Source organism: Lithobates pipiens, unplaced genomic scaffold (assembly GCF_037356315.1).
Source record: "Lithobates pipiens isolate NorthernLeopardFrog02 unplaced genomic scaffold, aLitPip1_a1.2 Scaffold_16, whole genome shotgun sequence".
In the NCBI taxonomy this organism is placed as follows: Eukaryota; Metazoa; Chordata; class Amphibia; order Anura; family Ranidae; genus Lithobates; species Lithobates pipiens.
In genome coordinates this window covers 128,181,348-128,194,707 of record NW_027507748.1, presented here as the reverse complement: position 1 = coordinate 128,194,707, position 13,360 = coordinate 128,181,348, and the positions used below count along the sequence as shown (strand labels likewise).

The 13,360-nt window shown below is 43.4% G+C and overlaps 1 protein-coding gene and 1 pseudogene across 1 annotated transcript in view; one reads left to right on the top strand and one right to left on the bottom strand.

Moving 5' to 3' along the window:
- Positions 1-12,806, bottom strand: part of KIAA0753 (KIAA0753 ortholog) — a 62,919-nt gene extending 50,113 nt beyond the window's left edge. The window contains exons 1-3 of the mRNA XM_077480455.1: positions 12,670-12,806; positions 6,016-6,111; positions 316-1,000 (exon numbers count right to left, since the gene is read on the bottom strand). Coding sequence (XP_077336581.1) covers positions 316-1,000; positions 6,016-6,102 — 772 coding nt within the window. The 5' untranslated portion in view covers positions 6,103-6,111; positions 12,670-12,806. The remainder of the gene's footprint in view (positions 1-315; positions 1,001-6,015; positions 6,112-12,669) is intronic.
- LOC143986366 (U2 spliceosomal RNA) lies at positions 11,036-11,168 on the top strand (annotated as a pseudogene).
- Positions 12,807-13,360: the final 554 nt, after the last annotated feature.

Genomic DNA, 13,360 nt, shown 5'->3' with positions numbered 1-13,360 from the left:
CAGGCAACAACAGCCAAATGATTGTTTCCATGAGAATGGTCAGAGGATTGTGTTCACATAACATAGGACAGATGTAAAAATAACATACAATACACCGTGGAACAAGGAAAACTGAAAGCGATATTAAAGCGATTTAAAAAAAAAAAAAGTACACACATTTATAGGGGGGAACAAGTGTTTTTTTTTTTTTTATGTCTCAGCAGCCTCAAAAGCATTGTATGGTATGACATCACTGCTGCACATGCGCAGGAGTGCATTCACTAAATATTACATAATATTTATATATTACATATCATTTCAAACATCAAGCTTTACCTTTCTTGGCCAGGTCTTCAATTTTCCTCATGCAAGAATGTAGTTCTTTCTGCAGACGTCTTACTTCTTGCTCATTCTGTTCCGCTTCAGTTTTTGGGATGAGACCAGGCCCGGGGTCATGGGTAGGCGGGGAGTCTGCCACCTCTACATTATTCCTACTCTTGTCAGGTGTATACACATATACCAAAGCACCTGATTTGGTCATTTCAGGCTTTATTGAACGGTTAGGCTTCCTGTCCTTTACAAAAGTTCTGGCTTTAGCCTTTTCAGGACTGCCGATAATCACTCCTCTTCTGAATGGAGGAGAACGCGGTTTGTTTGGCTGCGATTTTAGTTCACCCTCCATCTTCTCCTGTAATCGCTTTTCTTTCAGATCTCGCTTTACGAGCCAGATAGCAAGGTTCAATCGTTCTTCCGATACAGCAGAGAAAGCCATTGAGGGGGAGGAATTACGCTGCAAATCGGAAGATGCTAAATTCTCTAAAGATTTATTTGGAAGACTTGATATCTTTTCAATAGTGATGGGAGAAGGGTTTGACAACTGGGATTTCAGTCTTCTCTCCAATTTATCTTGTAAATGCTTCTTTTGAAGACTTGAAATCTTCTCAATTATGATGGGAGAAGGATTTGAGAACTGGGTAGCCAGATTTGATGGATGAGTATCAACATCCAGATTAAAGCGCAGCTGCAAAAGAGAAAAAAAAAAAAAAAAAAAAGGAAATAAAGAAGGCAAAGAAAACTGCACATATCAAGTTCTTTAATTATGTGTAATGCATTTTTACAGGAGGCGTTTTTATAAAGGAGTAAACGTAACATTCAAACATTCACTGCAGGTAAATCAATCATTGAAATTTAAAATTCATGCAACAGGAAAATACACCTTCAGTGAATGTTTGTTGAATATCATTCACTGCTTTATAAATAAACCTCCTAGATTTATTTTTGCAACTATACTTGTATTCTTTATTGGACCAGTATGCAAGCTTAATAAGAATCATGTAGACTTGGCAGAAAAGAGACACACACAGAGGTCTAAAGCAGGGGTCTCAAACTGGCGGCTCTCCAGCTGTTGTGAAACTACAAGTCCCATGAGGCATTGCAAGGCTGAGGCCGCGTACACACGGGCGGACTGTTCGCCCAACTTTGTCCGCTGAACAGTGTTTGGGCGGACAGTCCGCTCGTGTGTGGGCTTTCAGCGGACAGTTTCAGCGGACAGTTTGACGAACAAGGTTTTACGGAATTTCCGAAAAACTGTCCGCTGAAACCTTGTTTCAGCGAACAGTCCGCCCCCGTGTGTAGGCTTGTTCGTCAAACTAAGTTCCGCGCATGCTCAGAAAGGATTTACACGCCGAAAGTTATAATGCAGTGTATAGGACGTCGTATTTTTCGTCCCGTCGTACGTGCCGTTCACGTCATCGCGCACGGTTTCAGCAAACTGTTCGTTCGTCGTGTGTGGCCATGTCCGTCCATGCTAATTTTGAGCGGACTGTTTGCCGAAACTGTTTGACGAACAAGGTTGGGCGAACAGTCCGCGCGTGTGTACGCGGCCTAACAGTTACAAGCATGATTCCCACAGGCAGAGGCATGATGCGACTTGTAGTTCCTCAACAGCTGGAGGGCCGCCAGTTTGAGACCCTTGGTCTAAAGACTTGTTGGTTAGAGCCCACCCACATAAATAGGATAATATTTTATATACAGTCTTATATGAGAATTAAAGTGACAAATGCCTGAGGGAGTCTGGGGCATTTCTATAATCCAGCCTTTTGCAAACAGGGTTCCGTTTAATCCTAGAGTTCCTCCAGAGGTTTCTAGGGGTTCCTTGAGCAATTAGCATCTTCTGCCTCTCAGATAAGTAACCACCGACACCAGATTAACAATCTTGTTATTGGTTGCTAGGATGCAGAGCGGTCCTAGCAACCAAGCACCACTTTGGTAATATAAAAAGTTAAGTCAGGCATCTCCAGATCCCAACCTCCAAACAGAACTGTCCAGCCCCCTGCTCTGATGTGTGTAAGGTAGGAGGAGAGTAAAGGGGGCAGAGGATACTGCTGTGGGAAGGAAAGGGGGGGGGGGGGTGCAGGATACTACTGTAATGGGAGGGTCACTACTATGGGGGGGGGCAGAAGACACTAAAGCGGGGCGGCAGTGGATAGTACTGTGATGGTGGGACTGTGATGTAAAGTTGGGCATCTTGATGTGAAGAGGGAATGAGGACAGAGAGGGCAGGTATACACCTGAATTGCACAGTAAAATGGAGCAAGTACCTGTGTGATTCAGTGTGATGCAATTGTATGTCCTATTATTTGAATAGGCTGAAATCACAACAAATTGCACAAAAAAAGTGCATGCTTTACGTTTCAAGAATACACCGCACCAAAAGGCATGGTACTTCGTTACCATGCAGCCTGGTGCAGACATACTGAGTTTGTGACCTACACTTGGGATGTCATTAAGAATATTCTGACATCCACTGCAGATTGCACAGGCAGTGCTTTTTAAAACATGCATGGAACACGCCGTTCTCGCACTGCGTTCTGCTGTGAAGCAGCCCTAAGAACAGGATTGCGATATAGGAGGAGAGGATTGCGATATAGGAGGAGAGGATTGTGATACAGGAGGAGAGGGCTGTGATGTGAAGGATCTGAATCATCACAAAAAAAATTAGATTTGGACCTCTGCTTGAAGAAAATTTTACTCACTGGACCTCCATGAATTTTTAATTCAATACCCCTGATCTATAGAATCAGTCTTCTGAATTTTAAAAAGGGTGATGCTGCCTGCGGACATCTGCAGTCTTTCCAGATACAGTCGACTATGGATAGGAACAATCACATGTCCAAGCAGAATCCGCAGCGCCCCCAAAAATCCCCTGGCCAACCCCCCTTGGGTAAAAGTCAATAAATGATTTGGATTTTAGCAGCTAATCACTACTGTCCCCACACCAAGATAATCTGAAATTCTAGATATCTTTCTTTCTCCCCTCCTAAGGAGCAAACAGAACCAGAATAAAACCAATATACTTTATTCACTAAAAAGAAGCAGAATGGGTCTCACGGTTTAAAATAACTCTTAAACACCTGATTACAGAAAAGACAATCATATTAAATGGCAGAAGTATCTCTAATCTGATACTGCAATATGATACCTAATATATTGTTCTGCTTTTAATATTATAATAGATATTTTGGCAATATTGTTCACCCCATGCATGTATATATACACACAAATATGTATTTCCATGTTTTATGCAAACCACAACTGCATTCAGGGCAGCACAGTGGTGTAGTGGTTAGCACTCTCACCTAGCAGTAAGAAGGGTCGCTGGTTCAAATCCCAACCACGACAATACCTGCCTGGAGTTTGCATGTTCTCCCTGTGCCTGCGTGGGTTTCCTCCAGGTACTCCGGTTTCCTCCCACAATCCAAAGACATGCAGGTAGGTTAATTGGCTTCTGTCCAAAATTGGCCCTAGTTTATGAATGGGGACCTTGGATTCTGGGCTCCTTGAGGGTAGGGACCAACATGAGTGTGCAATGTATAGGGATAATTGTAGACACTCACTCAGGTTGAACTGGATGGACTGGTGTCTTTATTCAACCTAACTATGAAACTATTTGAAGAAGCATTTGTACTTTTGCATTGAGACCTCATCAAGCTGTCCTGAATTCTGAACACACCATGTGCGCATTCAAATTTGATGGCACCAACATTCTACACACAGCCTTATAAAGATTTACCGATATTATGGAAACTAAAGGTGCAGTTTGAAGCTCTCACTCTGTAGTGAAAATCATACAACCTTTCCCATCCAAAAACTCTTATATCATGCATTTAGACGTGTTCAGGGTATTAAAAAAATACCTCTGGATGCACAGATTTCTTATTTTTCTAAATGCATAGAAGTTAAATGCACAAAAAAGCATTGTGAATGAAATGTTCTATAAATACTTATAATAGGATGTACTGTATATCACCACCTGTGTGAATGAGGCCTCCAAGTGTATTTATTTTGGATAGAGTGGGGAAGGGTTAGAGCCTCTGTCGTAGTTGTATTCCTGTCCTAGTCTCCATTGGGAAAATCACCCCTATTTACTGGTGACTGCTGTCACTGAGAAAGAAAGCAACGAGCAATCCAAAATTTTGAAGTTGTCCTGAAAGTAAGAGGCAAGAGAAAATTTTGTAAAAAGGATACCTGTGGAATGCCCGTCAGCATACCTTGAATGCAACGGTTTTGGGAAACCGTTAAATCAAAGGGTTTAGTTACGCTTTAAGACTTGTCTCTCTGCTCCCATTTACCTCCAAACATCTTGGATACCTTGCCCACAAATGACTGAGCCGTTATCTCAATGATAACAACCTTCTTGACCCCCCTACATTCTAGCTTCTGCCCACAACATTCCACTAAAACAGTTTTTCTAAAACTCAGCAACGACTTAATAACTGCTGAATCCAATGACCACTACTGTATACTGGTACTCTTCCTTAATACAGTTGACCACCCACTCCTCCTCAAAATACCCCATTCAATTTGCCTCCAGGACTCTTTTTGATTCTCCTCCTGCCTATCTCCTCATTGCACCTTCAGTGTCAACTACAACTCTATCTCCTCTTGCTCTTTCTGTTGGGGTCCCCCAAGGATCTCTCGTCAGACCTTATTTTTTTTACTCTCACAACAACACTTCCCTGGGCCATTTGATAACTTCCCACAGCTTACAATACCATCTCGCTGCTGATGACACCCAAATGTATTTACTCCTCATGTATTACCAATAATACATATCAGTATGGCTGTCACACCACTTTCTCAAACTGAGTCTTTCAAAAAGTGAGCCTGTAATATTTCCTCCTCTGATCCCCCTCTCCTAACTTAACCAATCAATAGCACAACTATCAGCCTCCCCACACATGCCAAGGTGCTAGATGCAATCCTTTGACCTCTCCTTCAGGCCCCACATCCAATCACTGACTAAATGTTGTCACCTTAACCTCCATAAATTTCTATCGACACTACAAAGCATTACCAATCCACTCGCTGGTTGTCTCGTGCCTCAACTATTACAACTCCGTTCTCGCTGGCCTACCTCTATGTAGACTATCCCCCTTCAGTTTATCATAAATGCTGTTGCTAAACCCGTCCACCTTGCTAACCAATCTGCAGCTACTGCCTCTCTCTGTCCCTCTCCACATATCAAAATACGAACTACAACATACAAAGCCATCCACAACTCTGTCCATAACTATATCACCAATCGCACCTTGAATTATCACTCCAATCACCCACACCTCTCCTCCCAAGACCTCCTGTTCTTTAGCTCCCTCATCACCTCTTCCCATGCTTGCCTCCAAGATTTCTCTAGAGCCTCTACCATACTTTGGAACTCCCTACCCCAGCCTGTCCAGTTATCTTCTACTCTGCCCCCTTCAGGCAATCTCTAAAAACTAATTTCTACAGAGAAGCCTACCCACCTCCACCTAAAAACTGTGTTTCAATCTTTTTCATCAGCTCTGTTTTTTCTTTTTTAAGTAGTACGGTTGTTGTACCACTTGCCTCTCTCTTTTAGATTGTAAGCTCCATGAGCAGGGCCTCCTAATCCTCTTGTATAAAATTGTATTGTAACTATTCTGTTTTCCTTTATTTTGTAAAGCACTTAAAAAATTGTTGGCACTGTATAAACCCTGAATCTATTACTTGTTTACTCACCTGTGTCTCTCTCACATGACTTCTGAATGGCAGGCAGTGCTGAGCCCCAGAAAGATCTGATGGTCCAGGCTGAGAGTCCAGAGCCATCCTAAAAATCTAGAGAAATAACAAAAATGTTACAGTGAGACAGAGAACATCCTAACTTGGAATGGGAAAGAGGGGAAGCTTTTAGCACAGTGTACTGTCTACAGTCAAAAGACACCCCACCCCAGTTATTTAAATTGGAATCACATATGTAAGTAATGCTGACATTTCCATTAGATCTTCTTTTAGATGAGCGAGACAGATATCGGTTCCAGCTGGATTTGGAGTTTGTTCAGTGTCTGGCAAATCCTAACAACCTTAACTGTAGGTATATTATGGAAATAGTTTCCTGGTCAGGACTAGTTCATTAATCTACAAATTACAAAGAGTTGAGATTTTCATTAAAGCCTCTTTGCCTGCAAAATATGAACCACCCCTCTTTAACCTATTCTGCAAGGTTTATTGTTGCTCTTACCGGATAAAGCAGCTCCGCCACTTGGTCCTGTTCTGATTGGTGGCCGCATTGCGGATATAACTTTTTTTCCTTATGTTAATGCTGTCTTTAGCTCCACCCCAGTCTAAAGCCCAATTTATGGGCATTCCTGTGGGTGAGTACAGCCAGCACTTAGCTCCCGCTCCCCTCTCCAAGCTTCATTTATTTTTCTATTATGAATGAACAATCAGCCCTGTGGGGCTGTGTGATTCAGCTGCAGGCTTCTAGTAAACGTACAAGGCACCAGCAGCTTTATACCACAGTCCTGAGAGCGATGCTTATTCACTCAAACATAAATGATCAGTCAGTGCTGCATGGGCTGTGTGATCGATCTGTTGCGGCTTATAAACACGCAACACCGGTCAATAGAATGCAATGCACATACATTTTTTGAGCATTTTTATGCATGTGTTGAACAAGCCTATACTATGCTGAGCCTTCCAGCCAACATTTAAATTAGATTTTTCATTCTGAAAAGCTGGTATAAAAAATAAAAAAATAAAAACATTTTGGATTTAAATAAAGCGGAAACTAAATCCTCTCCTTTACAGCCAAAAGGGAGCTGCCATCATAGCCTCTGTTTGATCTACATTTGCCATGGTGCTGCACATGTGATCAGTTGTGACACCAGCCATTTGTTGGCTTGATAGTTTGACTATGGGCACAAGCAACTGTGACAGTTATCATTCACGGCATGCCTTGAATGGAACAGTTTTGGGAAACCGTTAAATTGATGAGTTTAGTTCTGTTTAAGGAAGATGTTTCACAAAAACCTTTACACTTTTATTTAGTGCGGAATTAAACCCTTGTATACTTTTCAGCCCAAAAAAGCTGCCATCGTTGCCTCTGTTTGATCTGCAGTTGCCATGGCGCTGCACATGTGATTAGCTATGACACCAGCCAGGCTTAGATGGCAGCTTCCTTGGCTGTAAAGTAAAGGAGGGTTTAGTACCCAAATAAAAAAAAAGTGCTTTCTATTGCTCTCGGCCTCCTCCAAATGTATTTTTTTTTTTTTTGCTGTGAAGGTTGCCATGTTCATTCTTCATGGTTCCACTGTATGTAGAAACATAGCCACCCCGTCTTGCTTAGTCCTGAGATAAACTATGGGATGTGTAGTGTGCTTTGTGCAGTGACTATTTCATGAAAAATGGTTTACAGGGACATAACATTTCATTCTTTAATCTCCCAGGGTACCAACTACATGTAGCATTATTCCTGCCAATGCTAAGTAGTGTAGTTAGACCGTTTTTCCACTGCTGTCCAATGACACTGCTAGAAAGGAGACTGATTTGTGTGTCACAGTGCTGGTCTATGAAGACCAGCGCTGTCATTCACCACAGATTACAGAACCTGCGGGCTGTCATTGGGTGGACTCCCCTCATGACATCACTGCCATGAAGCCCTCCCAGTACCCAATTATAAAACCCTCACAGAGCCCAGCCATGGCAGCCCTCCTCCAGTGTGCACTAGTACTATCCCAGGCTCCCTCATTCAGCATCCCACTCTACTCCATTCACTACAAAAGGGATCCAGCAGGAGGGACAGGCTTTATGGTCTCCTGTTCAGGAGGCAGAGTCGGTCTCGGATGTAGTAATCTGGAAGCGATGTCATGACATCACTTCCTGGATTACCGGAATCTTAAAAAGTTTCCAGTTTTAACCACTTAAGCCCTGGACTATTTTGCTGGCCAAAGACCCGAGCACTTTTTGCGATTCGGCACTGTGTCGATTTAACTGACAATCGCGCGGTCGTGCGACGTGGCTCCCAAACAAAATTTACGTCCTTTTTTTCCCACAAATAGAGCTTTCTTTTGGTGGTATTTGATCACCTCTGAAGTTTTTATTTTTAGCGCTATAAACAAAAACAAAAAACAACACTTTTGAAAAAAAAAAAAAAACGCATATTTTTTACATTTTGCTATAATAAATATACCCCCAAAATATATTTTAAAAAAACATTTTTTTCCCTCAGTTTAGGCCGATATGTATTCTTCTACATACTTTTGGTAAAATAAAAAAAATTGCATTAAGCGTTTGATTGGTTTGCGCAAAAGTTATAGCGTTAACACAATAGGGGATAGTTTTATGGAATTTTTATTAATGATTTTTTTTCACTAGTAATGGCGGCGATCATCGATTTTTATCATGACTGCGACATTATGGTGGACACATCGGACATTTTTGACACATTTTTGGGACCATTGTCATTTATATAGCAATGCACTGATTCCTGTGTAAATGACACTGGCAGTGAATGGCTTAACCACTAGGGGGCAGTGTAGGGGTTAAGTATGTCCTGGGGAGTGATTCGTGTTCAGTGTCTGCGGGACCTGCGACCCGACTCACGGAGCTTGCCACGGAGCACGCACGTGCAGGCTGCCTCTTAAAGGGCAACGTACAGGTACGTTAGTTTACCTGTACGAGCCCTTCTGCGGACGTATATCGGTGTGAGGCGGTCGGCAAGCGGTTAAAAAAATAAAGTATTCAAAAATGCAGATCTTGACATTTTTGAATACTTTGAAGTGCAGAGGAGAGGTTTGGGGTCTTATTGACCCCTGATTGCTCCATAAAGAGTACCTGTCACATGTGATGTTTACATTCCTTGTGACAGCAATAACAGTGATAAAAAAAAATAAAAATTAAATGACAGTGTGAATTTTTTTTATTTTTTTTTTTAAATGTACAAAATATTGGAAAAAAATATTAGCAGGAGAGGTGGCCGAAATATCGGTATCGTATCAGCACCAAAAAAAACAATATTGGTCGATACTTAGGTAAATTGCTATGCGTTTTGAAAATTGGCTGTGGTGTAGATCCTTGTAAGGCACACAAAAAAAAAAGCAATAGACTTGTATTGATGTGTGTTTAATTAAAATGCATACATGTAGCATCATCACATCACCGGAGGAAGCGACAGCAGAATTTTTTGCTGTGCTCTTCCCTATTTATCTCTGCAAGTATCTCTCCATTGATATAATGATAAACCTGGTGGTTTTCCACTATGAAGTGTTTGTCACTTGTTCTCTTACCAGAATCATGCTGGTGTATCCTGTGGTTCCCGATCCCTTTGATGGGGTTGCTGCTAGAGAACTCAGGCATCTATGATTGAGATAAGACCTCCTGTAATCTGGGGTCTCTGCGGTTAGGTAAGAGGCCGATTGTAGCAATGGTGGTGGAACTCACCAGGGGATTCATGGAGGAGTTCAAAAAGTCACTGATTTTTACACATGCTTTCGGTGGACTTTTATATATTATGATTTTTTTTTTTTTTTTGCACAGTTGGGTGTTACACGTGTTTATTTTCATATTGATTTGAGGATTGGAACTTTACCACTTCAATACTGGGCATTTTCACCCTCTTCCTGCCCAGGCCAATTTTCAGCGCGGTTGTACTTTGAATGACAATTGCGCGGTCATGCAACGCTGTACATATATGAGGTTTTTATCATTTTTCTCACGCAAAGTGTTTTCTTTCAGGTGGTATTTATTTTTTTGCTAAACAAAAAAGACTGAAAGTTTATAAAAAAAAAAAAAAAAAAAACAAACACAAAAGTTTTTCTAGATTTCTGTGCTAAAAGTTTGCAAATAAATAATCTTTCTTCATAAGTTTAGGCCAAACTTTATTCTGCAACATTTCTTTCCCTCTCATTTCTTGGAGCCCAAACATGGCAGAACAGTACAAATACCCACCAAATGGCCATTTTGGGGTGTGATCAGTGGCAGTGCTGGGGGGGTTGATGGGATCAGTGGCTCCGGTGTGGGGGGTGGACTCTCTCCATGTGTTTCCAGTGACATAACAGCTATCTCCTCCCCCTTCACTGTACCATGTCAGCTGACTGTCCTCCAGTTTCCACTCCCCGTCGGCATGCCCCATGTGCCCGCAGCTACAAATTGAATGGGGGGAGAGACTGGGTGAGCAGTTTGCTGTGCAGTTACAATGGCAGGGGGGAGTGTACTATCTCCTGAGTACTGACCCCAGCATAACTAAAGAAGAAACTTCGGGCAGCAAGCCCTCCCTCGCAGTGGTAGAACTCCAGGGCCCAGTTGCAAATGCAACCTTTGTGACCCTGGTAGTTCCACCGCTGCTTCTCCCCCACTCATGGTGAACATGTTCTAAGATGTCTGTTGTTATGCAAGTAATTGCATTTTGAATGTGTTCCTTTTAATGATCCACGTTTCTAATCTTTTCCTTGTACACCACGGCTTTTAAGTGACTCACAAGTAAAAATTATGGGGAAAAGATCAGGGGATCTCACAGGCCATTCCACAAGGCCGTGCACCCAATCCACAAACATGGAAACTGTTCATCCAACCATCGCTGCACATGGATACCATAATGAGGTGCTATGCGAGTTTGTACATTTTTCCTACATATGGAGACTTTTGGGATACCCTGTACATTATTTCACACTAAGCTCTGTTTTCTTTAGTTTAACCCCTTCCCGTCTGGCCTATAGCAAAATGACGTCCAGGCGTTGGTTGAGTCATCCTGACTGGGCGTCATATTGCTTCTCTGCCTTTTGGCTAAGATCAAGTGTAGTATCTGTTCTTATCAGTTACCAGGAGGTGGCGCTTGCTTCCGTCCCTGCTCTACGGTGAGGTGGAGCAGGGGTGGCGGTTGCTATGCAAAACCTGCTGGCGTGAAGGTAAGCTTGAGTGGTTCCTAGCCGAAAGGGAAGCCTTCTGATGGGGATGGAGAACCACTGGTCGGCACCGAAGGGAGGGGACCCTAGCCTTCTGGCCTGGATTGGGGCAGCTCTAGATCTGGTCAGTTTTTCGGGACGGAACGCTGGTTCCCCTTTCTCCCACTGGCGGAATTGCCAGTACTTCCCGAATGTAATTAGGTAGGAGTGATGGGAGCGAGGGTGAGGCCTGATGGCAAAGGGCTCTCACTAAGCTCCTAGATCTCCATGCCTTTCTGCCTGGGGTGGGGGCTGCTGTGGGTCAGGGATGCTTTTGAAAAGCCTGTGGTGATGTGCCCCTGAAGTGGCAGTACTTTCACTGTGAGAAATCACTTTTGATGTTTGGCACCAAGGTCACTTCACCACAACACACGTTTTTCACACTTGCCTCTTGGGCCGGGCCTTTTGGCTAGGACCAGGGAAAATTTTTATTCCTGGCCGGAGGGCCGGCCATTGTATCTCAAAATGGTCACTTTCACTTACTCTCCCACTTCCTTCTCCCCACTTTCTTTTTATTTAGCCCTTGTTTGTCACTTTTTTGTATTTTTTTGTTTCCTGTGTCACGTTTTGTCACTGTGTGATGAGTAGGGTGTCGGTCCTCGGGCCAACCCTGAAAGTCTTGGGAGGGGGTGTACATAAGCCTTCTGGCTTGGTTTGCCCTCTCTCTCTGGGGGTCTCCCTTCGGGGAGCCCCAACCAAGTACTTGGGTGGGTCTGTTTTGGCAGACCTTCCAGAGAAAGGTGGTTGTCTGGTTTCGGCCAGATGGACCAAGTATGGTACCTCAGTCCCTGTCTGGAGCCTAATGCCCTGGGGGATCAGGGTAAGGTCCTTCCTCGTGGAGGACAGTGGTACACCCGTTGCACGTTTTTGTGATACACTCTTTATGCGTGTGCACTTTTTTTGGCACCGGGTGGAAGTTTTTGGGTGTGTTTTGCACGCCACAGGCTTTTCAATAAAAATAAATGACATCTAGCAGGATAAGCCCCTATCACGTGCCCTAGGGGGCACGCTGTGTGGCGATCGGTGGTGCGAGTGTCAGTCTCACACACAGCACCACCAATCTTGGTAAAGAGCCTCCTCAGCTTCACATAAAGATCACACAGGTGGCAGGAGCTGGCGGGCATGTCCAGTCTACCCATCACATAGCTGTGATTGACGGGCTGCTGACCCCGGGTTTAGGAGATATTCATTTTACCTACAGATAAGCTTTATTATAAACTTACATGTGGGTAAAAATAAAACTGCAGAGATGATCGTACATCCAATGTTGTAGTTGTGTGCACTACGCTCCTCATAGGAGGTCCTTTGTACAGAATGTCCAATGCAAATACAGAGTAATGGAGGGACCCGGAGGAGATATGGACACAGTACAGTCCTCCACCACAAAGCTGTGACTACAGTAGCGCCAATTAGATGCTCAGTCCTCCCATGTGTGACCTCCACACCAGCCTATTACCTGAATCCCCGGCCGTCTCCTTCCTTATCTTCCTCACCTCAGCCAACCGCTAAATCCGGCGTCATGACAACCGGCAGAAACTACGGGGCCACCAATGGACCAAACCTGCTGTAACTCCTCTGCACATGCGCAAGGTGACCGTCGATGGTTCATTAGCGTTGGAGACCTGTCAGACTGTGTAACGGAAGTGACGTTCCGTCGCCGCCATCTTGCTATACACCGCACTCCTGCTCAATAAGGATACACTGAAAAGGGGAAAGCGGACATCTTGTTACACCCACGGGAGTTTTGCATTTTACAATTATTTTTAACTGTAAACGGAGGTTATGTAGTGAAATACAGTACATAAAATTCCGTCTGACAGTTTAGATGTCGAATTTTAAAAGCAGCGAACTTCTGTCAGATTAACAAAGCTGTGAGATCAGCAGGCTTGCCGCTGCTTTTAAAATTCAACATTTAACAGTCAGATGGAGTTCTAACTACTGTATTTCACTATATAAACTCACTTTACTGTTAAAAATACGTGTAAAATGCAAAACTCCGGTGGGTGTAACAAGATGTCCGCTTTCCCCCTTCTCTCTGTATCCTTACTGTGGATGAGGGCGGGGTGTAGTAATATGGCGACGACATACGTCACTTCTCTTACACGTTAGGATGGGTCGCCGAATCTGACGAAACACTGCTGTAACTC